General features: G+C 40.7%; 1 protein-coding gene across 4 annotated transcripts; it reads right to left on the reverse strand.

The window, feature by feature from the left end:
- Nucleotides 1-1137: 1137 nt before the first annotated feature.
- capn1b (calpain 1, (mu/I) large subunit b) lies at nucleotides 1138-24368 on the reverse strand. 4 transcript variants are annotated; one of them, XM_047043454.1, is made up of 23 exons: nucleotides 24217-24366; nucleotides 23080-23107; nucleotides 21986-22232; nucleotides 20711-20780; nucleotides 18076-18194; nucleotides 17835-17968; nucleotides 17335-17503; nucleotides 16032-16115; nucleotides 15816-15901; nucleotides 15504-15578; nucleotides 15222-15382; nucleotides 14771-14940; nucleotides 14478-14489; nucleotides 14085-14296; nucleotides 13564-13603; nucleotides 13410-13475; nucleotides 12989-13046; nucleotides 12670-12734; nucleotides 3105-3173; nucleotides 2869-2947; nucleotides 2470-2583; nucleotides 2311-2369; nucleotides 1144-2067 (listed from the first exon to the last, which is right to left on the reverse strand). In XM_047043454.1, the coding sequence occupies exons 3-23, from the start codon at nucleotides 22229-22231 to the stop codon at nucleotides 2041-2043; spliced, it is 2115 nt and encodes a 704-aa protein (XP_046899410.1). In that variant the 5' UTR covers nucleotide 22232; nucleotides 23080-23107; nucleotides 24217-24366; the 3' UTR covers nucleotides 1144-2040. The 4 variants fall into 4 exon arrangements, 3 of the variants coding, with proteins under 3 accessions (XP_046899410.1, XP_046899411.1, XP_046899412.1); XR_006957779.1 differs by lacking the exon at nucleotides 2869-2947 and having other exon boundaries at nucleotides 1138-2067; nucleotides 24217-24368; XM_047043455.1 differs by lacking the exon at nucleotides 23080-23107.
- Between the last annotated feature and the right edge of the window lie 1138 nt (nucleotides 24369-25506).

Genomic DNA, 25506 nt, shown 5'->3' on the forward strand with positions numbered 1-25506 from the left:
TTAAATAAAATATAAAATGGCTATAGTACAAATAGGGCAACATAGTGCAATATGGCAAGGTGTATTGTGCAGATAAAGTGATAAGTGGTCAAGTCAGTGTGAGTCCTTGGCCTTGTTGAAGAGGCTAGCAGCGGATGGGAAGAAACTTTTAGTTTGGCGTGAAGTTTTGGTCCTGATGGACCGCAGCCTTCTGCCGGAGGGGAGTGGCTGAAACAGTGTGTCCAGGCTGGGAGGAGTCGGACACAATCTTCCTTGCTCACCTCAGGGTCCTCGAGGTGTGCAGGCCCTCAAGGGTAGGCAGATTGCAGCCGATCACCTTCTCAGCAGCGCGGATGAAATGCTGCAGTCTGCTCTTGTCCTTGGCAGTGGCAAAAATGTACCAGATGGCGATAGACGTGAGGATGGACTCAATGATGGCTGTATAGAGGTGCACCATCATTGTCTTTGGCAGGTTGAATTTCTTCAGCTGCCGTAGGAAGTACATCTTCTGTTGTGCTTTCTTGGTGAGGGAGTTGATGTTCATTTCCCACTTGAGGTCCTGGGAGAGGACAGTGCCCAGGAAGCGGAAGGACTCCAGTGTTGACTGGGGAGTCACACAGGGTGATGGGGGTGACTGTCTTAAGAGCATTGAGCTCTAACATAACGCTTTAACATTTATGAAATTAAATAAGATACCCTTTTCATCAGTCTTTTTTCTCCTTTTTCAACTGAGAAAATATTGCAATGCATAACAATGACATACAGTGCCCTCCAAAAGTATTGGAACAGTGAGGCCAATTCCTTTATTTTTGCTGTAGACTGAAAACATTTGGGCTTGACATCAAACGATGAATGTGAAACCAGAGATCAACGTTTCAGCTTTTATTTCCAGGTATTTACATCAGGATCTGATGCACAAATTAGAAAATATCACCTTTTTGTTCGAACCCACCCATTTGTCACGTGAGCAAAAGTATTGGAACATGTGACTGACAGGTGTGTTTTGTTGCCCAGGTGTGTCCTATTACATACATTATTCAATCAATAAATACCACTGAATGTCTACACTCAGGTTCAGATTGGGTAAGATAGGTTTTGTCTATGCAGACTGTATTCAGAGGTGAAAACAACATGTTCTTCAGGACATGTACCTTTCCAGTTGATTGGTTAGAAGTGGTGACTCCAACCTGAGTAGCACTAAAATAGTTTGTAAAATAGCCGTGAATCAAAACGGCATCCTTCTGATTAATAGCCCGATTTCCTAACCGCTCAGCTCAACCGCTCAGCCCATTTGACTCCCATAAATAAAAAGCCATTTCAATTTGCAATCACTTTTGTTTAATTACATTAGTCAAACATTCACTGCCATGTCAATGAGCAACTTTCATTGGCAGGTCTACTTTTCCATTGACAACCTCACCCTCTTTTTAATGTAGGTGTATGTTGTTGAAAACCAGCTGATCTCTTAGTTTGCGGCTTTGTCAGGACCAACTACAACACAAATCTCACACTTTTTTTTAATGTTCTAAATGTGCGTTGAGATTAAATATAATTGCACTATAACACGTATTAGCTTATCAATTAATGACTAATTGCTGCTACACACCTCTAAAAGTGTTTATCTTCTATTATTGTGTTGATATGCAGGAATTGGCCCCTGTTATATATATATATATTGGTATAGCCTAATGAGCTCATATTACAAGTCATCATATCAGGAGAGGCACATACTGAGGCATTAGCCATCTGAAGTTAAATATACATTCTAGTACTACCACAGAACTTAACCATGCAGGGATTTACATGTGAACTATCTGTGGACATTTTAAGTATTAATGCTGGAACAGCTGAAATAACATGGATTTTTTATAGGCATTTAAAGCTGAAAATAGTAGGATGTAGCCTGTGTATAAGAAGCACAGTACTGTAGCTCCTCCCTGGGGTAGTGGGATGTGCAGCTAGTCTAGTTGATGGTGCACACTTTCAGGGTGCATGCTGGCCATGTGGTCCTCCATTGTTGGAGTTCTCTATTGTAAACTGGAATATCAATTGTGGAGTACTTCAACCACACATGGTCATGTAGAGCCACTGAGAGAGAAAAAAGTTTTGTCATTTTAAGCATATATCATTTACATGTTTACAATTTTATTTAGAAGATGCTTACATACCAATATGTATGTATTACATACCAAAATGTAATTTATTTATCATAAGTAACTGTTTTAGTCAGCACAAAACATTTTATCCAAATAATTGTAGGTATAACAGTGACATGTATAGAACAGATTGTGGGGACTTGTCTTTGTAATTCAGTGAACAGTGTTTAAATACCTCTGTGATATTCAGTTCAACAGTTCCTGTGTTTTCTCTGTCCAACTCCTGGAAGGCCTCTGTTCACAAAAAAAAACCTCTGTTAATACAAGAAAAAGACACAAATAAGATATTTCAGAAACTTCCCAAAACTTTTTTGTGGGGAATTGTGAGACATACTGAACATGGCCTCTAGCTTAACCAGGCAGCAGACAAAGTTGTCAAAGTCGATGACTTCGTTCTCTGCGTATCTGGCAACAAGCACCTGGTTCAGTCGGTTATTAAGTTTGAACCCTGTGGAGAAAAAAAAAATCACACCTAAATTACAATGAATGGTAGAATATATAGCAGCTATTCTCATCTTTGTGTGGCTTTTTACCAGATGATTGAGGTAAATGAGGATATTAGTAGATGTTAGTGCTATTAGTATCTTATCAGGTCTAATGAGCAAAGGACAGAAATTATATGAATCGTGAGAAGAAAATGAACAGGAGCATCACTGGCAATAGCCAGTTTACTGTGCTTAGTTTGTGGTTACCATAGGTTACCATAGGAATTGTTTAAGGATAGAATAATCACCAGCAGACTCCAAAGCCAGGCGCATCTCATAAGAGCTCATACATCCTGACTTATCCATATCAAACTGCCGGAAGATCCCCTGTGCAATGAAAATAAATCCAACTCTAAAAGGTAAGGTTTATGTCAATAAGCTTTCAGCAACACTTGAGATAACTCAGATGTATCACAGCTTAGTAGTCACTTTACGTTAACCTTAACAGGACAACTATCATCATGGAAATTCTGTGTTGACTCACCAACCACTTTCTGATCTTGTTCCACAGACTCTGAAACTCAACTATGCCAAGGCGAGCGCTGCCGTCTTTCTGTGCATCACGTGAGTAAAGGTTTATAAGATAAGAGAACCCCTTGGAATCTCAAAGGTTTAACAACAAGTACTGTCTATATGCTATACAGTACACAAAGACATGGGACATTTTATGTACAGTGCATATCTTGGTCAGAAAGAATAGCAAATGGTATGGAGGCCCCTTTTCTACAAAGTGGCTTTGATAATGAAACAAACTGATGTTTTCTAAAAACTGCATACTATAGCTCTGTTGAGGCCTAATATACAACTTAACATATGCATTTCCAGATGCACAATCCACGTCCATTACTTAAAAAGACAAGGAGAACTACAACAGACACCTTAGACATTAGTGTAGTTGTTGTCATAACAACACCTCACCGAGGGCTTGTCCTAATAACAAAGTAGCTTCAAAGTGCTACAGCATGTAATGAGTCACAAACCATAATGGTGATTACTGTTCAGGACTAGGGGTGGAACGGTACATGTATTCGTACCGAACCGTACGGTACGGGCGTCACGGTTCGGCTCGTGAAATTACACGGAGAATACACGGTATAAAAATTTATAAAACTAGCGTGCAAATTAATTAATGTAATGCGGAACTACTGAAAGATATTTGTGTTCTTTAGGGACAATCTGTAGCCCCGCCTTAGCTCTGAAACTGATTGGCACCGCCACCTGTGTAGCCGACAAGCCCTCGCCCCTCGGCTTAAAGCATCGTCCCCGGTGGATGTAGGTGGTATTGCATTACGGTTAGGTTTCCGACTCTTCCGGTCGTTTTTATTCTGTTAACTCCAGTCAACATTTACAAAACTATCTCCCCCAATAATTTTTGTTCGATTCTCGAACCTGGCTCATACAAATAGCTTTTTCATAGAATAATTTTTCCAGATTTTTGCTAAGTTTGAGACCAATCCGAAATGGGTAAACTAGCACCCCATTTATTTGCCTACGTCAATAAAAGTTGCCTGCAAATGTGCTCGCGGATACTAACGGCACGAGCACCAAAGTTCACATTGGCCGATAGCCGATTTACATTGAGCTGAATGAGCCATAGACTTATATTAAATGAGCATAGGGAGAAATGGCTTGAGTTGCCTGCCTTGTTGTGGCAAGTTTAGCACATCGTTGTCACACATACATGAAATGTTGTTAATTCCCGTTATTTTAAAACGGATTGGGTTTTTCTTAAAAACGTTCATGACATGATGGCAAAGATATTAACTTAAGCGCGAGCATAGATTGTTGACATGTCTATCTGGAGCAAAGACGAAGATTAATACTGTAACTGTTTACCACAATAGGAAATTATATATATTTAAATAATATTTGTCTTGCCTTCAGAAGCTTTTGTTAAACACACCCATTATTCTTTTTTGATCGTGCCAGACTGCTTTTGTGGGACAATGAAGGTCCTCAGTGACTATCTTTCACCCCCACTTACATCTGATGGTAACGTCTTGTAGCCTATATGCTTCTATGCATATGCCCCTTTCAAAGGCAAATGTTCAATAAAGTATATTTTAGACACTTCTCAAGCTTTTATTTATTACATTATTAACATGTCTTGTTAGATCACGTTATATCCATTAATAGACATTTGGTTTTCTAGGTTTAACATATAAAACACAGGCCACATTTCTACACTGATGATAAATTGAAGGCAGTGTGAATTTCGTGGCATTTCGTTTGAATATAAAGTTGACAGTAAGCTATGGTAAGTCTGCATTATGGAAGATTTCGGTTACCTAAATAACTATCAAGCTTTCTTTGCCTGGCGTGAAAAACGACGGAGCTGTTCATGTTAACAGTTTATTTCATCCGATTCAATGCATTGAATCGGATGACGCAACAATGACGTTGAGTAACAGTGACTGCCTGTCATTCTGATAATCAAAATAAGATAGTCCCACGTGTAGCACGTCGATGATGATTGTAATGACTTGGCATTCTAATAATCAAGTTCCTGCCTCGATCTCTTAAAAGGAGCCCTGCTCTTTTAACAGTTGTTCTGATCAGCTTGATGCATTTATCTTCACAACCAATTGTATTGTTAATTTAATTTCACAAATAAATTAAATATCCATCATAGGGGTCTTTGGTGGTCAACCAGGTCATTTGCTATTTTTGAGTTTATCAATGGTTTCTTGCTTCTTCCAAACTAAATAGTAAATTTTGACAGACCAAACAAATTTCACATGTCCAGGATCTGGTGTTTTAATCCTTAAAGCCCCCACAAACAATCAAAAAAATACTTAACTGTGATTCATATTTTGTTCAACAGTAGACTTCCAGTATAGGATTCAGTATAGGATTGTGAAAGAAAACTCTTCAAATTGCACAGATGCCAGTTTAGTTATGTTTAGTCATGGGTCAGATGGCTGAGCAGTTAGGGCGTTGGGCTATTAATCAGAAGGTCGTTGGTTCGATTCCAGGCCGTGCAAATTGACGTTGTGTCCTTAGGCAAAGCACTTCACCCAACTTACTCGGGGGGAATGTCCCTGTACTTACTTTAAGATGCTCTGGATAAGAGCGTCTGCATTAATGTTATGTTTAGAGTGGCAGAGGAATTTAAGTTGATGCATAAAAAGGCACAATTTGGTTAAGAAAACAATCACCAGAATGCAGGAAATGAAGTATTTAACACCGAAAATCTCCTGGGAGACAACCCCCAGACCCCCGCTTAAATATTTCCCCCCGACATTGGCCACAGCCAAGGTGTCGCTTATTTTTTTGATCAAGGTCTTTTTATTGGTTTTTACATTTTACAGATAAACAAACTCAAACAACCCCCCCCACCCTCCCAGATACCAGACATATGCATACAAATATTACATAACCAGACATCCGTAAAGAAAAAAAAAAGAAGTAAATAGAAATTATACAAATTGTTTACATTGTCATATTGTCAGCTTCCATTCCCTCAACAAAAGTAAAAAAAGGCTGCCAAATATTATAAAATTTCTCAGTAGACCCTCTAACTGTATATCTGATTTTCTCCAATTTTAGATGGCACATGACCTCCCTGATCCAATGACTATGTGTCGGTGGAATAGGGTCTTTCCATTTAAACAGTATCAGCCTCCTAGCTAGAAGCGAACAGAAGGCCACCATGTTGACTTCCCTTTTACTAAGAGAGGCGTCTTCGGGGGCTACACCGAACAATGCAATTAGTGGGGATGGCTCGACTACCTTTCCAAGTATCCCAGAGAAGGTCTCAAAAATATTCAGCCAGAACATGTAAAGTCTTGGACATGTCCAGAACATATGCAGCAGAGTGGCGGGATCCTGCCTACATCGATCACATGTGGGGTCTATATCAATAATCTTAGAGAGTCTGACTTTAGACCAGTGGAGACGATGAACAATTTTAAATTGTATAACAGCATGTCTAAGGCATATGGATGATGAGAAAATTCTCTGTATTATTTTGTGCCACATTTCTTCTGAAATAGGTTCATCTAAGTCCGTCTCCCACTTATTTTTAAGTATGTCCAATGGTGTCAAGTCGTATACATTGAGTTGTTCGTAGATTCTGCTCATAGCCCTTTTTTTTACCGATTTACAATTGAAAATTAAGTCCAACAGCGAACTGGGAGGGCACGATGGAAGCAATCGGAATTTAAGACTACAAAGTTCCGAAGTTGCAAATACCTAAAAAAATGTGATTTGGGAATGTTATACTTCTGTACCAGCTGTTCAAAGGAGGCAAAATTACCATCAATATAGAGATCAGACAGCGAGACCACCCCCTTCCTAGACCAAGCATCAAAGGCTTCATCCATCAATGATGGAGTAAACATGTGATTTTTAGCAATTGGTGCAGCCATTGATAAATCTTTAAGGGAAAAAGATCTTCTAACCTGATTCCAGATTTTAATTGAATGTGTTATAATTGGATTAGAAGTGAAGCTAGAAATAGGCTGTGTGAATGGTAGTTTGGAACACAATAAAGCTGCTAGAGAGGTGGACTCAACTGAAGCCCTCTCGAGAATTGTCCACGCAGGGGCAGTAGTATCGCTCCTCAACCAATACAGCAATGCTCTTATGTTGGCCGCCCAGTAGTAATACATGAAATTTGGGAGTGCCATCCCTCCCATTGTACGAGGTCTCTGCAATATAGTTCTCTTAATTCTTGGTGGTTTTTTGTTTCAAATAAAGGTTGAGATCTGATTATTCAGTTTGGAAAAGAAAGATTTTGTAAAAAAAAATGGAAGACATTGAAAAATATACAAAAACTTAGGCAGCACGTTCATCTTTACCGCATTGATCCTTCCGCCCCAAGAGAGAGGCAGATGGTCGCAGCGCTCAAAGTCCTGTTTTAGATTAGCTAATAAAAGGTTGATAATTAGCCACATATAGATCTTTATGGTTATGTGTGACCCATACCCCAAGGTACTTAAATTTTTTAGGGCTAACTTTAAAGGGAATTGAGCCGAGAGACATCCGACTAGCTCCATCACCAATAGGCATGAGTTCACTTTTCTGAATATTGACTTTATACCCAGAAATGTTTCCAAAATCTGTAAGTAAAGTCATTAGGTTTGGGAGACTTGAGAGGGGTTGGGACATGTATAATAACATGTCGTCCGCATAAAGTGAAACTTTGTGTTCCAGCCCTGCCCGCTGGATTCCTTTAATGTCTACATTTTGTCTGAGAGCTAAAGCAAGTGGTTCCATTGCAACTGCAAATAGCAATGGGGACAAAGGGCATCCCTGTCTTGTGCCGAGGGCAGAACTTCCTCCAAACGGCGCGCGAGGACCTTAGCAAGAACTTTGGCATCAGTGTTAAGAAGGGAGATTGGACGGAATGAGCCGCACTCGAGAGGGTTCTTGTCTGTTTTAAGGATTAAAGAGATAACTGCCTGTCGCATGGTTGGTGGTAGGGATTTCAACGAAAGAGATTCTTCAAATACTTTTAACAATAAAGGGGAGAGCTGCTTTGAGAATTTTTTTAAGAAGTCTGTGGGGAAACCGTCCGGCCCCGGTGATTTGCCACCTTGCATTGATCTAATTGCTAATGTTATCTCCTCAGTTGAGAGGTCCTCCTCCAATTGATCAGCCACCTCAGGGTTAATGGAGGGGACATTTCCAAAAAAATCTTCCAACGAGGAAGGCTCTGCACTAGAGTTGGAGGTGTACAGTGACTGGTAAAAAGTTTTAAAACAAGAATTGAATTTTTGGCTATCAGTATTTTTCAAGCCCTGCTCATCATTAATAGCAGGAATGGTCTGATTGGCAGTTTGTTGCCTTAACTGATGAGCAAGTATTCTCCCAGCCTTTTCCCCATGCTCATAGGATCCATGCCGCGATTTAGAGATAAGGTGTTCGGCCTGTCGTGTTGTCAGGAGATCAAACTCGGTCTGCAAAAATATACGCTTTTTCATTGTCTCGGCACAGGGCATATGGCTATATAGTCTGTCTAATTTAAGAATATCATCCGTCAGCTCTTTAAGGCGTGCAGTGTTTTTCTTTTTCTTGATTGCGCAATATGAGATTATCTGGCCCCGTAAATATGCTTTTAGTGACTCCCATACAGTTAAAGAAGACATTCCTGGTGTTTGGTTAATCTCCAGGAATGATGCAATCTCAGAGGATATGAATTTAGTAAAAGCTTCTTCTGATAAAAGCAGAGAATTAAGTCTCCAGGGAAAGTAAATGGACTGTATATTAGGGATACGTATTTCCATAGCTAGAGGACCATGATCTGAAATAACTATTGTTTTGTAATCACACTTGGTTACAAGAGGAAGAAGTCTTTTGTCAAGAAAAAAATGATCTATACGGGAGTAACTCTTATGAACGGGGGAGAAAAAAGAGTATTCTCTGGAGGTAGGATTGCGAAATCGCCACACGTCAGCAACGTCATATGATTTAAGAAATACTTTAATTGAACGTGCTGATTTAGACAGGGATGCCTTTTTGGATGAACTACGATCTAATACCGGGGAAAGTGTACAATTTGTGTCACCACCAAGAATAAGGTGGTGCGACGACATTTGGTAGACGTGAATTTTTTTTTGAAAAAAAACCCAGGGTTGTCCCAGTTTGGCGCATATATACTGGCCAAGATAACTGGTAAAGAGCAAAGTTGTCCCACTACAATACCATATCGCCCCAAGGGGTCAGCCTCTACACTAGTCATAGTAAATGGTGTGTTTCTATTAATAAGTATGGCTGCACCTCTAGCTTTGGAATGGAAATTGGAGTGATAAAATTGTCCTGCCCAACTCCCTTTCAGCCGAAAATTATCCACTGTAAGTAAATGTGTCTCCTGAAGGAATGCGATATCAACATTGAGCTGTTTCAAATGTGAAAGTACTTTTTTACGTTTCACTGGGTGGTTGAGTGATTTAACATTCCAACTCACAAAGTTGACTGAGCAGCCATCCAACCCTCTGGAACTATAGTTGCCAGACATATTTAGGGGAAAAGTCATACATCTGAAACCTATACAAGCCACAACATGACAGCAGTGACATATAAAACGGACACCCGACAGGGTAAGTCTGGTCAATGAAAAAGTCTGGTAACATCCCCCCACCCCCCTTTACACCTACAAGAACATGGTGAGTACAATACCCCTTCAAAACAAATCCACACATTTAGTGCTTGTGTATGGGACACTAAAGAGCAAACCGCTCAGGCTCCCGCCGAACCCCCCTATATGGAAGTAACTCAGATAGCGCATTGTGATATTAAATTAAATTCTGCTCTTAAATAAAAAATAAATCATAAAGAAAAAGAAAATTAGTCTGAAGACAATGGCAAAAGCAATTACACCTTAAGATGCATATTGTACGCTTCTCATAAAAAGTAACAGGGCATCACAGGCTCATAACAAAAGGGTAACCAATAGGCCGTAGGCTACTGTTTATCAAAACAGGCTATACAAGAAAATAAGATGAGAGGAAGTCTGTACAGTACATCCAAGTATTCCGCGTAATAAGGTAGACCTGGTATGATCATTATTCACAGCAACACAAGTTAGAAAAATATTGTCCACACAAAGTTGCCCTTGAAATGAGTCGGAGCATCACTTACCCATGACCGAGGATGACCAACCCCACATGACAGCAGCTGAAGATAATGTGAACCGAATAAGTATTGCTCCATTGGGGTAGGTTTTAAATTGGAATAACGTAGCCTACATAAAGCTCAGTCATTCAATAACATTCAGGCCTCAGTAGAGATGATGTTCTTTTTAACGTAGCCCATCGCTTTTTCTGCATCGGTGAATTATCTTTCTTTACCGTCATGTGTGATGCGTAGTCGGGCTGGGAATTAGATGCCGAATCGGACGTCCTCGCGTTTGTGCAGCAATTTCCGAACCTCCGTGAACGCAGCCCTGGCCTTGGCGACGCTTGCAGTATAGTCTGGAAATATGTCGATCGAGACCCCGTTGAATCTCAGCGGGGCTTGAGAGCGCGCACGGCTCAGCACATCGACAGTCTTCATAATAGTGGAGTTTAGCTACGATGGCGCGTGGTTTCCCATCTGGTCTTCTCGGACCCAGGCTTCTATGCGAGCGGTCCACAAGCACATCCGTATCCAGCTGTAGTATTTCTCTCAGCAGCCTCGACACCGACACAGTAGAGCTTGATCCATCCGTCTCAGCTACTCCCAGAATTCTTATGTTGCACCGCCGCATTCTTCCCTCCATGTCTTCGCATTTGCCTTTTAGCCCAACTACCTCTGTTTGAAAGTCAGCGACCACAGACTGAAAAATTCACTTCGTCCGACCACGTCGATAGCCCGCCTTCCACATCCTTGATAGTGGCCTTCATTTTGTCCATCTCCGAATGGGTCGCTGCTGTGTTGTTTATTATTTCCAATTTAACCGCTTGGATTTCGGTTTTGAGGGCATTGAAGTCCTCGGCAAGCACATTTTTCAGTTCAGATTTAATCACCGCCGATATGTCCGCCTTCAGCGTGCGAAGAATGTCGGATTTCAAGGCTACAGCGTCCATCTTCTCTGGGCTGGTTAAAGCGGGTGGAGTCACCCGAGATCGGGTGACGGTTGAACTCGGTGTCGGGGCAGTGTTAGGCCTAGTATCGACTGATCCGTCGTACTGACATTTGCGTAGTTTTTCAGCCATTGCCTCACATATAGACACTTTTCTTGGTTCAGAAACAGGTTCAGAGCAGAATCACCAAAGTTTTTGTAATGTAAAGCGCGAAATAATTTAAAATTGCAGCAGTTCAGCGGGAGCTCAAGTCAAACACGTCCTACTCCATTGCCAGTCAAACTCCGCCCCTCAGGTGTCCCTTATTTGACCACATTGGAGGTGGCAACCCTAACTACAAATAACTAATGATAATCAACCATGTGAATGAGCCCATTGGTGGTCTGTTTAAATAATTTCATTATTTTAACGAACTCTATCAACATGGTCGTCACTTTCATCCCAACGTGGTGGGTCGTCATCGTTGGTGCACATACAGTCTCATCCAGTGAGAATAGTATTACTAGGACCTAGTCAAGGATTTGATGTGAGGTGAAATCAGAAGTTGACATTAATGCTTGCGTGTACAGCGCGCGAGCGAATTTTTTGCATTATCGGAATTTTTGACGGGCCAAACAAAATTGCTGGCGGGCCAAGCCGCCTGTTGCCGACCCCTGCTCTAGTTATATTAACTCTATGGTAGCCGAGCTGTGCCTGAGTGAGTCAGAGATAGCTAGCAGCAGCAGCAGCACTAAAGACGTAGCCTATAGCCATATATGCAACGCTAGTGCTAAATATGAATGTTCGTAGTGTAAGTATAGCGAAAAATAGCCTAAACTTTCCTAGACTTTTAGCTGCGGTACTAATGCAGAGGGCTCGCTGATATTGCTGTCTTACTAGAACGTGCATTTAGTCTAGCAGACGCTTTTATCCAGAGCGTAGTATCTATGAGTTGTTGCTAACGTGTGCTGACATTGTATACACCCAATAAATTCAAAATTTCCAGGCCTCTCTAGTTTCTACTCTGCCACGATCTTCTGTAGCTTCTCAGCTAGGTGAGTGCTTGTGTGCTGCTCATACAGGGGCCGTGTCTGTAGAACTGACGCTTTCATTTCCCACTCAGTCAATAAAATGAGCAATCACCGTGAGGTAGCTTTCGGTAGCACGAGAAGTCCAACCATCAGTCGTTAGTGAAACGGAAGGTGCTGCTGACAACTCGCGCTCCATCAACGTCCGTGTTTCGTTGTATATGTAAGGGACCAGGGCCGGCGTTGCTGCTACTGTATCCCTGCCTGTGTTTGCGCTGTTGCTCAGCTAGTAGCCTGTCGTGGTGTAGGAGGACTGATCGACAAGAGCATCATACATTTAGCTAAGACTTGCATGTACAGTAGTTAGTCTGGAGCCCTGCTTCTGCATTTTTGTTTTGCTTTCCCCCCAATTGTACCGAACTCGTACCGAACCGTGATGTCTGAACCGCGGTACAAACCGAACCGTGACTTCAGTGTACCGTTCCACCCCTGTACAGTTGAAATATATAACAAATGTTATGGTTAGGAAGGATACATCCATGAGGCAGACCATGCCTCTGCAGGATTCCATGCTGAACCCATCAGTCTTCAGGTCCCTGTCTACATAGGTACAAAAACACAGAGATGATTGTGAACTTTTGTAAAACGAGTTGCTAAAGCAGTAGTTCTCTGACTTGTGACTGGTTTGACTTGCTTTAGAGAAAGTTACAGCAACTTTGACTGTAAGAAAGTTCCCCACTATCCCTTCATTTTGTATATACCTGAATGGGGGAAATACATCAAGACAGGAGCACAGGACATACAGTAAGCAGTTCTGCTTCTGAAAAGTGTGAACTGAACATTCAGGCACTTACGTTTGGACACCACCCTGTTGAGAATGGTCCTGAGTTCACAAACGGATATTTCCATGTCCTAAAATATAACGCAATATTGTTTTATCAAACAGCCTGTCTAGATTCAGAAGATAAGGTTTACAAATGTTTAATTTCAACTAACAAGCTATGGTGTTGCAATCTGTTTTGTGTTCCAACTTAATGCCTCAAATCTGAATGCAATCATTTAATAACCAAATTATGCACTGAGATCTTTAGTCTCAGACCCAATTTGCCTTCAGCAACAATTTCATTTCAATACTCCATGCATTTAAATCAGACTAAACCCATTGAAACAAAAACACTTGATTGTGGAAAAGCACAATTATTGTGTTTACCAAAATGTCAGATTGAACATATTGTTACTTTATTTATTTTTTTACAACAGAAAATCAGAACTCACCTCCCCAGATAGCTGAGCAAACATAGCTCTGAATGAATCATCAATGTCACACTCTAAGATTTCCCCCTATCAAAAACAGGCTGTTAGTTGTGCCCGGCCTTACCGTAGAACACAAAGGCATACAAATGAATAACCTAGAAATTAGCTGCCTTACTTCATCTTCAAAGGTTGCCACCACATCATCATCCATTTCCCTAAAAAGGATCAATAACAGTTATTATTATTATTAACTATTATTAGTTAATATTTTACAAGCATAATAATGCAACATTGCATATCATGTTTGGGTATGAGATTTTTCTTTTTCTAAAGCAGAAATCTGAATCTAAATCAGAAAGGGATTTATTCGCCATGAAAGTTTGCACAGACAAGGAATTTGCTTTGGCAGGAAGGTGCATACAATAAACATATAGGAATCTTAAATTTAAATATGTGGTCTAACTATACTAAAGATACATAAACTAGCAATACTAAGTGGAATAAAATTAAAATAAAATAGAAAATAAAATATAAGTTGCCATAAGCATGCAGGCCTTAGACCAAAACATGACTATTAACTGTAGCTACAATTTTTCTCCTTAAAAACTGAGGGTATCCCCCTTTTTATCATTCAGATTTTTACATTTGAAGCTGAGATGCCAATCGTACACTGGATTACATTCCAGAGGAACTTACTCTGTGTCTGACTGTTTTTCAGTGAAGATCCTGAGGACAAAGTCAGCTTCTTTCCCAGGTTCGAAGGTGGAGGGGACCACCAGGTACTCCCCAGGGGGCAGGCGCAGGCGGGTGCTCACCTCCCTCAGGTTAATGAAAGTTTCGGAGCGGGCACACGACGAATGATGCAGGAAGAAGTCCTTCTTCAGGTGGACATTCTGGCTACCCTTGAACTGGTAGTAGATGTTTGGTTAGATACATAGTCAGGGCTGTACTGTATATTGAAATATAGTGAGTGTGTGTCTGGGTATGATGGTATGCACACATACAGTATAGAATTTGTGTCTACACATGGGTGTATGCGTTTGACAAAATTTGGGCATTTTATTCTATCCATTTTCAAGTGTGGAATACCTCCTCAGGAATCTGTGAACATGACAAATAGAAAGAACAAGTCAATACTTACATATAAATCAATATTATAAATATGTTGTAATTGTGGGGACATTTTTGATGGGGCATAAATACTAATAAATTGTAATAATTATACAAATAACATTGTAATAATTCAATATTTAAATTAATTAATTATGTATTCATCTGTGACAGACCATCAATCCAACACTTAAACACCCAACCATGATTCTACAAGGAGCTGTCAGATGGTTCACATGTTGTTGTTACATGACGACCTTTGACCCCCCCACCTCATAGATGGCGAAGCCAATGGTGTGCATGTCCTGGCCTTGACGGCGGTAGCGGCGCCTGTCCTTCTGCATGAGAGCCACCAAGAAGCTGCAGGCCACCTCATTATCTTCTGGGTCATCATCTTCCTCCAGCAGTGTGATCTTGTACTGGGGATTGATCCAATACGTGTCTACTCAGAAGGAAAAACAGAGAAGAGGGGTTATTGATAATACAGGACATGCATTATGTCATGCAGGAAGGTCATTAACCTTAAAAGTTCCTTAGCTACAGCTGAACTGTACCACTGGGCTCCCTCCCAGAGGAACATAACCACCATGGCTGGTGCCAGTGCATGGTTGCCTTACCAGCATAATCTACATCTTATTCATATTTTAAATAATATAATTTCTGTCGAGGATCCTTTAATGTATTGTCATCCTCATTCAACGGTCATCTATATGGCTCTCTCACTCGGGTGATTTCTGCATCCCCCCGCGGTGCTGCCTCGTCTCCAGCCTCCGTCAAACTTGACGGTGTTCCAGAAACTCTGGTTGTCCTCACTGAGGGCGTCAGCCGTCAGGTTACAAATCTCTAGCCTGGAAAACTGACGCAGGAACTCCTGGAAGGACATCCTGGACAGGGACAGGCGAGAGGGAGAAAGGGAGAGGGTGAGGAAATGGAGAGTAAAAAGAGTCTAGAGTGGTCCATGTGACAAGATTAACTTTTGTCAGGATGAATCCCCAGACATTTTACCAGAATTCCCCATCCTCCATGCGGCAGTGCATGTCTTCTCTCTCAGATGAGTCAATAGCGTCCCACTCTGGTGAACTACGGGAAACAACACAGTAGAATAAGGAATGACAGAAACACACACAAAGAAGGAGAGTTATATAAACAAACAGGTGGTGTGGAAAAGATGATGAAACAAACTCATCAAATTCTAATTAAACATTTTATTTTCATTCAACCATATACACAAGTCACACAGTGGGTGAAAGCCTTGGGTGCAGTTCCAAGCAGCAGAGCAATATAACAGTTACCCTAAATTCTAATTTACAAACTCACTTATCACTCCAGGCTCCAGTCCACTCGATCTGACCCCAGGGGTTTCTGATTCGTATCAGCCTCTCCGTTTGACCGCGGTAGTTCACCTAGCAACAATGATGCTCATACAACTTAACATTGATGTTTTTCATATTATTTGTCCTAATACCTTCACTGATGTCTCATTGTCAGTTCTAACTTAGTCAGTAAAACACTTCCACTGTGTTCCTCCCTCACCTGCTTTAGCCCCGTGACGGAGTAGGCGTGGCCTTTCACTAGCTTCTTGAAGGTCACAGCCTCCATATCAAAGGCACTGGTAATCTGATAGGAATAAAGACAGATCATTAAGATACAAAATAACCTAAATCAAATTTCCCCTTGTTCCCATTGTCCTACTGCCCTTATTTGTTTAGCTACCCACACAGAGCTAAATTCAAATTCCAATGGCATTTATATACGGCACTATGCAGAAGTCATGGGCACCCAAGATTATTAACAAAAATATTGTCTTATATGTATTTAACAATTTGTCTTCCGTCTTTGTGCGGCAGTATAAAATGTTTTGCAAAAATATTAGTTTAGTGTTTTCATTACTTTATTTCTTAAAGCATTTTCACTTTTTTATTGTGTTTAAGACTTGCACAGAACTGTACATCAAATTTGTATTCATTTAGCAGATGCTTTCATCCAAAGCGACATACAAATAGTGCACATAGTAGATCATCAAGAACCAGAAGTGCACAGTTTTAACAGTATTTCACTGGTTAGAGCCAAGGATTGGTCTGTATCTGCCTCCTCTCAACTACAATATTACATACTGTATTACATTACATTTAGTCATTTAGTAGACGCTCTTATCCAGAGCGACTTACAGTAAGTACAGGGACATTCCCCCGAGGCGAGTAGGGTGAAGTGCCTTTCCTAAGGACGCAACGTCATTTGACACAGCCAGGAATCGAACTGGCAACCTTCAGATTACTAGCCCAACTCCCTAACCACTCAGCCACCTGACTCACCTGTATATCTCATATTAGTGAGATGGACAGTGCAACAAAAACATAATATATCAAGTATACCAACATCGTAAACTATTTCATAGCTGCAGTCTGTTTACATAGAAAGTGTTACATCAGGGACAGTTTGGCGGACATCACAAGAAGTGACAAGAAGCTAAGTGCAGCTTACAGTACCCTCAGGGTAAGTGATAAGTTATCAGTCCAGGTGAAGTTTGAATAAAGATGCGTCTTCAGAACTTGTTGGAAGGAAGGTAGTGACCATGAGTTGCATAGATAGATGGAGAGATCATTCCACCACTGGGGAGCTCGAAAGGAGAGGCAGGAGGAAAAGGTGCCAGTCCTGTTGACCAAGGTAAAGGTAAGGGTCAGGGTTTATGTTACCGACCCTTGCAGCCACTGGAGCCTGCTTCTCCTTCAACACTTCTCATTCTGGTGGAATGATCTCCCTGTCCTCCTCAGCAGGGGAGTTGTGTGTGAGTACTGACTATGTTTGTTCCAGGCTGTGACCTAGCGAAGCCACTTACGTCGATGGAGCAGCCCAGCAGAGATCCTCTCTCCAGGGCTTTTCCGATGATGCGGTGGAGGTCTTTGGGGGCTTTGCGGAGTTCATACATTTCCGCCACGCCGCCAGTGAAGTCCTCAAATCCCTCAGTGGTGCTGCCTCCTGATAGGGCCTCGTACGAGCCGGTCAGCCTATGACAAACACAACACAGCAGCAGGTATGAAAAGGTTAAAAGTAGGATGTTGTATCAGTAGTATTTAAGTAGGCTGTTGCCCCTTTCTTTAATGTGTTATGCAAAAAAGCCACAGAAACCTTCATTTACAATCTAGTAATTTCAGTACAAAAAGGTATGTAAGGGTCATTTTACTGTTGGAGATCACGCATATGAAAACTATTTCATTCAGCCCAGTTTTTTTTTTTAGGTTAAACATTTGATTGAAGTCAACATTGTGGTTCAAAACTAAAGTCAACTTAAAATCTATTTCACAAACAATAGCTGAGATTTTTCAGTAATGACATTACTTGGCGTAGGCTTTCTCAATCAGGGCACTCCAGAATTCATTCCCTTCGGCGGAGTGAACAAACATGAGCTCTCCATCTTTGACAGGTAATCGGTCATCAATGACGACATCCACCCATTCTCCAAATTGCCAGAACTACAAACAAACAAGCAGTTGTTTCTATGAAATCACACCATCTTCCAGAAATGATGAGTTGAAAAACTGAGAATTACAGATAGACACATTGGAAAGACTGTTAGTACCTGGAAATGAAAAATACCAGCGTAGTTATCTTGGAATGTTTGGCCATGAGGGACCACTCTGTTTAGTAGCTTTTCGTTAAGGGTGAGGGAGGCAATGGCTGCTAGGAGCCAGCAGTCGCCTAGCAAGAAAGAGAGCAGAAGGGAGAGAACTATGAAACCATTGATATTAAGTGCAGGACTGGCTTGATTTGAGTCTAAGATCATGGCCAAGGTGAAGTCTCTTTACAATTATATACCTCCTATTTCCTCAACTACTAGAAGCTTCCTCAAAAAGCATTAAGGGAGAATACTGTACCCACGTGAGGGAACGTAGGATTAATTCTTGGCTCGCTGAGGTTGCCTTTATACAAATGAATCGTGAACTTCATGATCATTCTGAGACATTCCATTGGATGGGTATTTTGTTGACTGTGATTATACACACTATATTCTTTCAAATTGGGTTTTAAGACCCAAAAGCTGATCCTATCCCTGGCAGTGTAACTGGACATACCACACACATTCTGATGATCTGCAACTGTTTGATGTGCAGTCATAATTCTCCTACTACGAAAAGCCTTCTCAACGAACACATAAGAAACAGTTGAAAGTTATCTTTGTCAACTGTAGACACCCTTCTAAACCTCAACTACATTAGCAGGGGGCTGCTATGAAGCACATGTCATCAGTGCACAGCTGAGACAAGGGATGGGAGGCCCAATTCCCATCTTTGCACTTCCATTAGCAACATGCCTGGAAATGGTCAATGGTTAGAAGCCATCCATCAAGCTGTTGACAGTAAATGCTTTAAACTATCCATCAGTCACAATGAAATATTAACTGTGCGACCAAGTTAATGTGCATAAGCCATTCACTGAATAGGGCTGCAAGGAAATGCTGATTATACAGTACCGAGTTGTAATAGATTTAGTGCTGTGCTTCAGGAAAATGCTGCTGTAGACTATGCTATGCTAAAGGACAATGGCAACTCACTGAAGAACGACTTCAAGGTCTTTAACATCCTTGGTGGAGTCGTAGTTTGACTGTTACTATGGGTTCAAATCTAATTATACCCTTTACATCTACAGAGCCCTGTCTGAAAAATTACAAATGACAGAGGAGCCAAAAAGCACAAAAAGGTTGTTTTCTTTCATCACATCACCAACTCAAAACAATATCTTGAATGCTTGTAATTTCCCAAAACCAACATTAGGTGGAACCCACACACTATTTCATTACCAGGAAAAAGTCAACTCATGCCCGGGGCAGCAGAGAGGAGTTTGTGTGTCGAAGGCTGGGGCTTACGACCAATGTTAAACATTATACATCCCAGACTCTGCATTTTCCCCTCCAGCTATGAAGACGAGAAAAATACTGAGAATACCGGTCAGGTAACCTGACACTGACCAGAGAGCACAGTTAGCACAGAAAAGCTTGTCTAATTGTCCCTTGGTCTTGTATATTGTTCCTGGAACTACTGAAAACCAGTTATTCCGAGTTCCTCTAAGTACTTAGCTAATTTAACAAAATCCTGAACTCAAACTTGCTAGGCTTCTTCCACCATGTTTTGAACCCACACTAGACTGCAATTAAAAACGACATCTCTGTTTAAACACCCTCTTTTACATTATGCACAGACTACACTACACCTACTGTGTTTCTGCACAGCACTCCCCTCTTTCGTTCAACAATTTTCTGACTCACCAGAGAATCCCAACCACACCCACACATATCAATCCAGTGAGTCAGCCATGGTCATTCCAGTATCACTACTAGTCATTCCACAGGACAGTCTGTCCTCACTTTAAGCTACTCTGAGGTATTTTGAACTTTTTCATTTTAAAGTTAGGGCTACATGTATGTTGTATGGGATATGTAGTTCTACAATCATGTCATTGGATCAGCATTCATCAATATGTAACTTAACTCTCAAATCAAACAGTGATAGGTGGGGCATTTTCTTCTATGGTTAAATCACACCCAACTAATTTAAAATGTCAAACAGAAGCTGTAAATCCATATCAGGGTTATTTGCGAAATGCTAAATCTATCTGTCCAGCACATTAGTTGTGGCCATTTTAAGTATTGTTACATTCTCTGTAGTAATTAACCAGCGCCATTATTTCGGAAACGTGGCTACAGTTCTTACTGTCAACTTAGTTCATTCATTCATATTCATTCAACAATCAAGTTTTCAGGCACAGCCGTTTTGAAAACCCTGCTACAAATGAGTGTGGAGACACTGCTGAGAACAAGGTTTTGAGTACCCAAAACCATCACTAAAGTCTCCTTTCACTACCATTTCCTCTTCAAGAGTCGTCAGAGGGAGAGCGAAGACAACTCCCAGTCAGAAAGAACCACTAAATAAACAAACGATAAGAGACTGTTATTGCCTCAACAAAATGCAAGTTTTGACTCTTTTTCTCTTTTTATACATTTCCAGCATTGTCTTCCACCAGAGCATATCTGGTGCATGAAACAAACAAATGTTCTGGCAGGCTTCCATTTGATTGTGTTGCATGACAAATACAGAAAAAGAAGATAATTAAGGGAAAATTAGTACAACAAAAAGTTTGTTTTGGAGACTAAACATGACATTAGATACGATTTAAAAGCACCCATTTCAAAGTCCCATTTTTCCTTTGCACAGACCCACCTAGTGCTCCTTGACAAATATCAGTTCTGGTTGCCCCACCGACAATAAACTTGGGGCTGTCTGAGAGCTCCTGTTGGCAGAGAACAAAGCTGTTTCCACACATACATTAAAGACACAAATAAAGGCTATCATTGGAGGTAAACATGTAGTAACCAATGCTCATAATTAAGACACAACTGTGCATCCAGCCAACCCAATCTCTGCTTATCTTAAATCCACCCTCAGTTCTTGACTTGAGAAGTTGAAGGTAATCTAGTGTAAGAGAAGGAGAGGGAGTTTGGCCATCAGCGAGCTGTTGATACCATTTAACAACTTGTGCTGTTCGCTCATATATACACAAGTGGCAGCTGTTGTGGGAGCTATGTCTGGGATGTAGGTCTCCACTGTTCACTACCCAGCTAGAATCACTGACAGAAATGCCCCCCCGCCCCACACACACACAAAGTTCCGGTTCATTACTTCTGCAAATAATCAGCAGTGTCATCACATGCTGGAGGGATGAGGCATTTTTTCCGGACTTGCCCAGCACAAAATGTCCTTCCACTACCAATACAACGTCGGAACTACTGGTCTATGATCAGGCAACAGTGATTAGCCTATTTGCTATTAGCTATCAACAAATATCTGCTAAACATTAAATCCTAAATCATGAAAGAGTTACCTCTGTGCAGAGACAATTTGCTGCTAAGTCTGACTGACAAAGTGTTAAGGTGTATATGAGTATACTGTATCTGCCGATCACCAGATTTCTTACAGTTCCTATAGATTCCCACAGTTCACAAAACGAACCACAGTCTAACCAGTAGTAATGTATTGTTTTCTTAAGCAGGTGAGAGTAAAAAACTTTCTGCAGGCCACATTAGCTGGAGGAGCACAACAGCTGACATGATTGTGAGACCGATTTGAACTGGAATTCTACTGAACTGAAATTTTCACAGAATGCCTTTGTTGTTTGTTTCTTATTTTTCAACAAAAAAAAATAAATACAAGGAGAGTAGGCATCACACTCCTCCTCACAAGACAGAAGGACTAACACAAAGTGGGTAACAGGGCTGTTATTTGAACTCCCATCTCCAGGGCATTTGGGAGTGGGAGAAGATCTAGGAGATAAGTATACCAGTAGTACATTTCTCCTTTCAGTCAAAAACGTAAATGTTTCACAGAACCCATCATTAATCTGTGTATGACTTTGTATGTTGGACACAATAACTTCAAAAGGTCCTACTACACACAAAGCATAAATGATTCAAATGAAAGTTGAAGTTCTTGTCTTACTGTAGGCCTCATCCATTTGACACCACGGGTTTTGGACGAGTTGGGGGCCAGTTCTTTGAAGCCCAGGGAGGGGGGCTCGGCTGGGAAGCTGGGGTCCTCAAACAGACGGCCACTTTCCAGGCACTCCTGCCTCAGGGCCTCATAATCCTGGTTCAGGAACTTCTGCGCCCGCTCGTTGGTCCCCATCCCCTCCGCCTGCAGTCTGTCCACCTGTATGCGTGCTGAGATCCCTCTGAAGGGGTACATTCTGACGTGCACACAAATAAGGCATGTGAGAACGTTAGAGTATGCATGTGAAGGGTGTGTGTGTTCACAATAAAAGGGGGTACAAGTTTTCATGCATGTGTGTCTGCGTTGGTGCCAAAGGGTGCTTATTTGGGTGGATTGGTATGTGTGTTTGACTTGGTCCTGGTGTGAGAATGTGTTTGTTATGGAGCAAGGAAACCAGAAGCGAGCATGTAAATAGCGTCTGCTGGACAAAGTAGCAGGCCGCACAACATAACCGAGGGGTGTAGGACAAAGCATGGTCAGGCTCATTATCAGAAAAAGCTTTCAGCAAAACCTTTCAAGACAAAGTAAATGATGAGGACATGGCCAAAAATAAATCCACACCCTATATGCACTTCAAACGTTTAATGATTTGATGGCTTCTTTCTAGAATCTTGCTATAAACATCTAGGAAAGCTTGTTGTTAATGTATTTCTGATGTGCCGTCTAAAGCACATAATGACCATGTTTTAGGAGTTAGAATCATGTTGTCGTTCGTTTCTGAAACAAGACAATTAATAATGTAAGGAAACCACTCCTCCAATCAGTGGTTTTCACCATCATGTTACTGTACCTTAATAATTAATGAAACTGCAGCAATCAAGTATAATTGATTCTTTTCACATTGTTCTCCAACTGTGGACCGGTATTGAATGCTTTTGCTTTGCTTTGAATGCAGACTGTGACAAACTTCATACATGGCATGCATGTTTTAACAGGTGAGTGAGTTATGTAAGAGGAGTCAAGGATGAGGTATTGTCCAGGAAACGCCAGGGGACACTACTAGCATCAGACTTATTCAATCATATATCACTACAGAATCCTACCTGAGCTCCGTGGTTTGGGGGTGGAAGGCTTGCGGGAATAGTAAGGACTGGTCAGTTTATGATTCAATCAACATGGATGCAGAATTGTACATGATCATTTTACAACACAGTCATGAAAAGCAGAAAAAAGTACATTTTCAATGATTTGTACCTTTTTTGTTTGGCTTTTAGTGGGCTACATGGGAGTCTGGAAATAAAGTGTTACTAAATCTGTTTAGTTTAAAGAATTAGCCCACAAGAAAGTTTTGTAAGATGAAAAGAGTGTTAACTTGTGACAATCAAGATAATGCTCACTAACCCAAGATCCCTAAACCATTACCCTGCCCTAAAACATATAGATCAAGCTTCATCTTATTTCCTGTTCAAAATCCTAACTGCAATGTTTACGTCTGCTCTTTGTTATGGATTTTATCCTCAACATACCTTGTCATTGGTGTGGCAAAACCTGGCCTAAAACCCTGATTCAAAGAATTTGTAAAGAAGTAGGCCTACTACATGTTTATATAAACACATGTATTTATTTCATTATTGATCAATACTTTTAGTTTAGTACCATTGCAACAGTAGGAGCTCGGCCTACCGCTTAAATCGTTGATATTCCAAACCCTTTTGGACTTTTTCAGGACAAACGTTTAAGCTAAATGCAAAAAATGTAGCGGGAATTGATGAATGAGAAGATATATTGAAAGACGATTATTCAAATGCTGGTTGCTTCATTAAGATTTGAGTTTTAATCAAGAGTTCTAAAACATCTAATCTTTAATTATCTAATCTAATGCTAAATACAAAACTTTGACGCCATTAACTTTTAGCAGACCGATTTGAATGATTTCCATTTCATGTGTTTGACTTGTGAAACACTTGTGCATCACTGCTCCTGTAAAGCACCGCGTGTACTACTGTAAGGTAGGCTACTGCTGTGAGCATCATCATACCGCGACAAGATCCTGTCGTTGAAACAGTAAGTTAGCATTATAAAGTTAATGGAATCCGTTTAACGTGCAAGTTAGAAGTAGGCTATTTGTTTAAAGTATGATAACTGAGTTTGTAAACCTTTAGACACCAATTGGTAAGTTAACTGAATCTACACACACAAATTAATTTGACATTCAAATTCAAAATGTGTATGGAACTCACCACAAGCTCGATTTTCGACGTTTACTTGTCATACAACTCTTAGTTATGTTGAATATGATAAATTGATGTAAACTGTAGACAACAACAAAGCTGAAGGAATCAGTGTCTCAGTGCTGCAGTATTGTGCCCTGCCCATCTATGGGGAGGAGTCAGCATCAATGACACCACAAAGCGTGCAGTTAAAGGGATACACCCGTTGAGGGACCATGACATAACCTCTGAAAACGAAATCAGCATTAGTCCACAATAGTCATTTGAACATATCTTAGAATATAAATGATGTAAATGCAAAATGACAAGCATTTTCGGGAAAATAAAAACACGTACTGAATTGTGAATAGTTAACAAATTGTTTATTTGAAGAAGGATGAATAAATGCCATAGTTTTACACAAGATTGTCCTTAGTTATTGTATTCAGATGCTGACTCATGGTCCCATGGAGCACTAATGCTTGAACAAATACTGTATGTTTCTGGTAAACCTATCATAATAGATCTCTGGAATATAGTAAAGTAAGCACATAAACACTTGAAAACCAAATCTTAAGAATTGAGGGCCTCATTTACTAACATTAAGACCGCAGATTAATCTCCGCCTTTGACCAACCGCAAATGGCGGACGGTGTATTTATGCATTTTGCGTGGTATTTATCAAACCCCCCAAGCCCCCACCCCTCGCCCCTCGGTTTGAAGCAACGGCCCCGGTGGATGTAGATGGTATTGCATTACGGTTAGGTTTCCGAATCTTCCGGTCGTTTTTATTCTATTGATTCCAGTCAACATTTACAAAACTATCTCCCCGAATAATTTTTGTTCGATTTGTAAACTTGGCTCATACTACTAACTTTTTTATAGAATAATCTTTCCCGATTTTTGCTAAATTTGAGACCAATCCGAAATGGGTAAACTAGCACCCTATTTATTTGCTTAAAGTTGCCTGCAAATGTGCTCGCGGATACTAACAGGGCACGAGCACAAAAGTTCACATTGGCCGATAGCCAATTTACATGGAGCTGAATGAGCCAGACTTGTATTGAATGAGCACAGGGAGAACTGGCTTGAGTTGCCTGCCCTGTTGTAGCAAGTTAAGCAAATGGTTATCACACATACATGAAATGTTGGTAATAATTTATTCCCGTTATTTTAAAACAGATTTGATTTTTCGTAAAAACATTCATGACATGATGGCAAATATAGATATGTTAAGCGCCAGCATAGATTGTTGACGTCTATCTGGAGCAAAGACGAAGATTAATACTTTAACCGGTAACCACAATAGGAAATTATATA

Source organism: Hypomesus transpacificus, chromosome 21 (assembly GCF_021917145.1).
Source record: "Hypomesus transpacificus isolate Combined female chromosome 21, fHypTra1, whole genome shotgun sequence".
Classification (NCBI taxonomy): domain Eukaryota; kingdom Metazoa; phylum Chordata; class Actinopteri; order Osmeriformes; family Osmeridae; genus Hypomesus; species Hypomesus transpacificus.